The sequence below is a fragment of the Cynoglossus semilaevis genome, chromosome 17 (genome assembly GCF_000523025.1).
Source record: "Cynoglossus semilaevis isolate Cse_v1.0 chromosome 17, Cse_v1.0, whole genome shotgun sequence".
NCBI classification, from domain to species: Eukaryota; Metazoa; Chordata; class Actinopteri; order Pleuronectiformes; family Cynoglossidae; genus Cynoglossus; species Cynoglossus semilaevis.
Genome location: NC_024323.1, coordinates 12,868,340 through 12,870,020, shown reverse-complemented (window position 1 = coordinate 12,870,020; position 1,681 = coordinate 12,868,340). Strand labels below are relative to the sequence as shown.

Sequence of the window (1,681 nt, the reverse complement as noted above, 5' to 3'; positions counted from 1 at the left end):
ACAGGTGAATGTGTGAGACACATTTGTTATTGTCTTTACTGTGATTAATTCTGGTCGTAAACATGGATTCAGGAGAAAAAACACACACAAACACAGGGGAAGGTGGAGGATTAAAACACACACAAACACACACACACAGATACACACACACACACACCCACACCAGCCTCAGCTGACACTAATGATCACATGACCCTCACATCCATGCAGATCCCAGATTGTTATTTAACCCTACGTCAGAGAGGAAACACACAACAGAGCTGCGTTTGGACCTGATCGGAACAGAAACACAGCGAAGCACGAAACAGAAAACACGCCGGCGTTCTGCCACACGGGGGAGGCTAGGGGGGAGTCTTAGTATGGTGTTGTAACACTTGCAATTAACATTTTTGCTAATATACTCTGCAAGAAATATTGATAAGATCACTATAAGTGGACAATGCTCACAGATTTTCACAGATATCTTGTGACTTATTTTCTCCCATGGGAATGGAGCAATACTGAGTCCAAACGTTTGGTTCTGTTCAACGGGGGACGAGGGGGTGGGAGTTCAGGGGTGTTAATTCAGGAAGAGACCATGTTCTCGAGGATCTTAGGGGTCAGAGGTCTGACCAGACGTCTGCTGCTGAAGGGTCAGCCTCAGTATTGAACGTCATGATGCTTCGTTACCTTTTTTAAATTTTTTTTTCTTTCACAGATTTGGTCAAACTGGAGTTCGTTTTGGCCACATTTTTTTTTTTTTTGCAAAGCTAAGAGACAGAAGAGACACGGCTCTTTTTTTTTTTTGGAACAAAGTAGAAGAAAGAAAACAATATATAAATATATATATATATATATAAATACACGACTCTAAATTTAGTGGTTTAGTCAACAGACAAAGAAAGGCCCTCCCCCACAGCGAGAGAGAAATACATCTCAGAGTTAGTAAAAGCACCAAAAAAAAACACATAAAGGAGAGTTTTTTTTTTTTTAATTATTATTATTATTATTATCATCACAACTAAAATACAAAGAGGATCCAGACCAGATCAGAGGATGATTGGTGAGATCAGAGAGTAGTAGTAGTAGAGCAACAACAAAGCACACTGTGGGTTTGATGTGGAGGTGACCCTACCTGAGGCAATCTGGGACTAAGGACTGAGTCCTGAAACACTAGTCTATAGAGAGAACAGAAACAACCGTTGTCAACCTGGATACACACTCACTCACTCACACACACACACACACAGCTTGGTTCATGTATCACACACACAAACACACACACACACACACACACGTCCAGTGGCGATCGCTGCCACCTCTGCCCACAGAGCGACCTTTTCAGTTTGCGGTGTCTGAGACCCTCCGTTCTAAAGAGGTACACAACAGCGCCCCCTACTAAAACACACACACAGCTTTATCACCTGTGCTGTGTTGTGCTTGAAAAGGATTTTATTTTTATTTTAATTTTTTTTTTTTTTAATCGTGGGCTCGTTCACCTCCACGCAGGCAGCTCTGTGCAGGGCAAGACTGGACGGCACATGCAGAATCACCCCCCGGAAGGAGAGAGAGAGAGAGAGAGACAGAGAGAGAGAGGGAGAGAGGGAAGGATCAGAGCGGGGGTGTGTAGTTGGTGGGTGAGTTTACTTACATACAAGTCGGCAGCTCCGTAAAACCCATCCTGATACACCACACTGAGAGA

At 43.3% G+C, this 1,681-nt stretch overlaps 1 protein-coding gene across 8 annotated transcripts in view; it reads right to left on the bottom strand.

The window, feature by feature from the left end:
- LOC103393382 (RNA binding protein fox-1 homolog 2-like) overlaps positions 1-1,681 on the bottom strand; it is a 42,755-nt gene that overhangs the window by 2,696 nt on the left and 38,378 nt on the right. For 4 of the 8 annotated variants that reach the window (XM_008330334.3, XM_008330332.3, XM_008330333.3 and 1 more), the window contains one exon: positions 1,631-1,673. The exons of 1 other annotated variant lie outside the window; for it this stretch is intronic. In XM_008330334.3, coding sequence (XP_008328556.1) covers positions 1,631-1,673 — 43 coding nt within the window. Of the gene's footprint in view, positions 1-996; positions 1,158-1,630; positions 1,674-1,681 lie in introns of those variants that run through there. 3 more of the 8 variants (XR_003052402.1, XM_017040628.2, XM_025064346.1) reach the window with 3 other exon arrangements.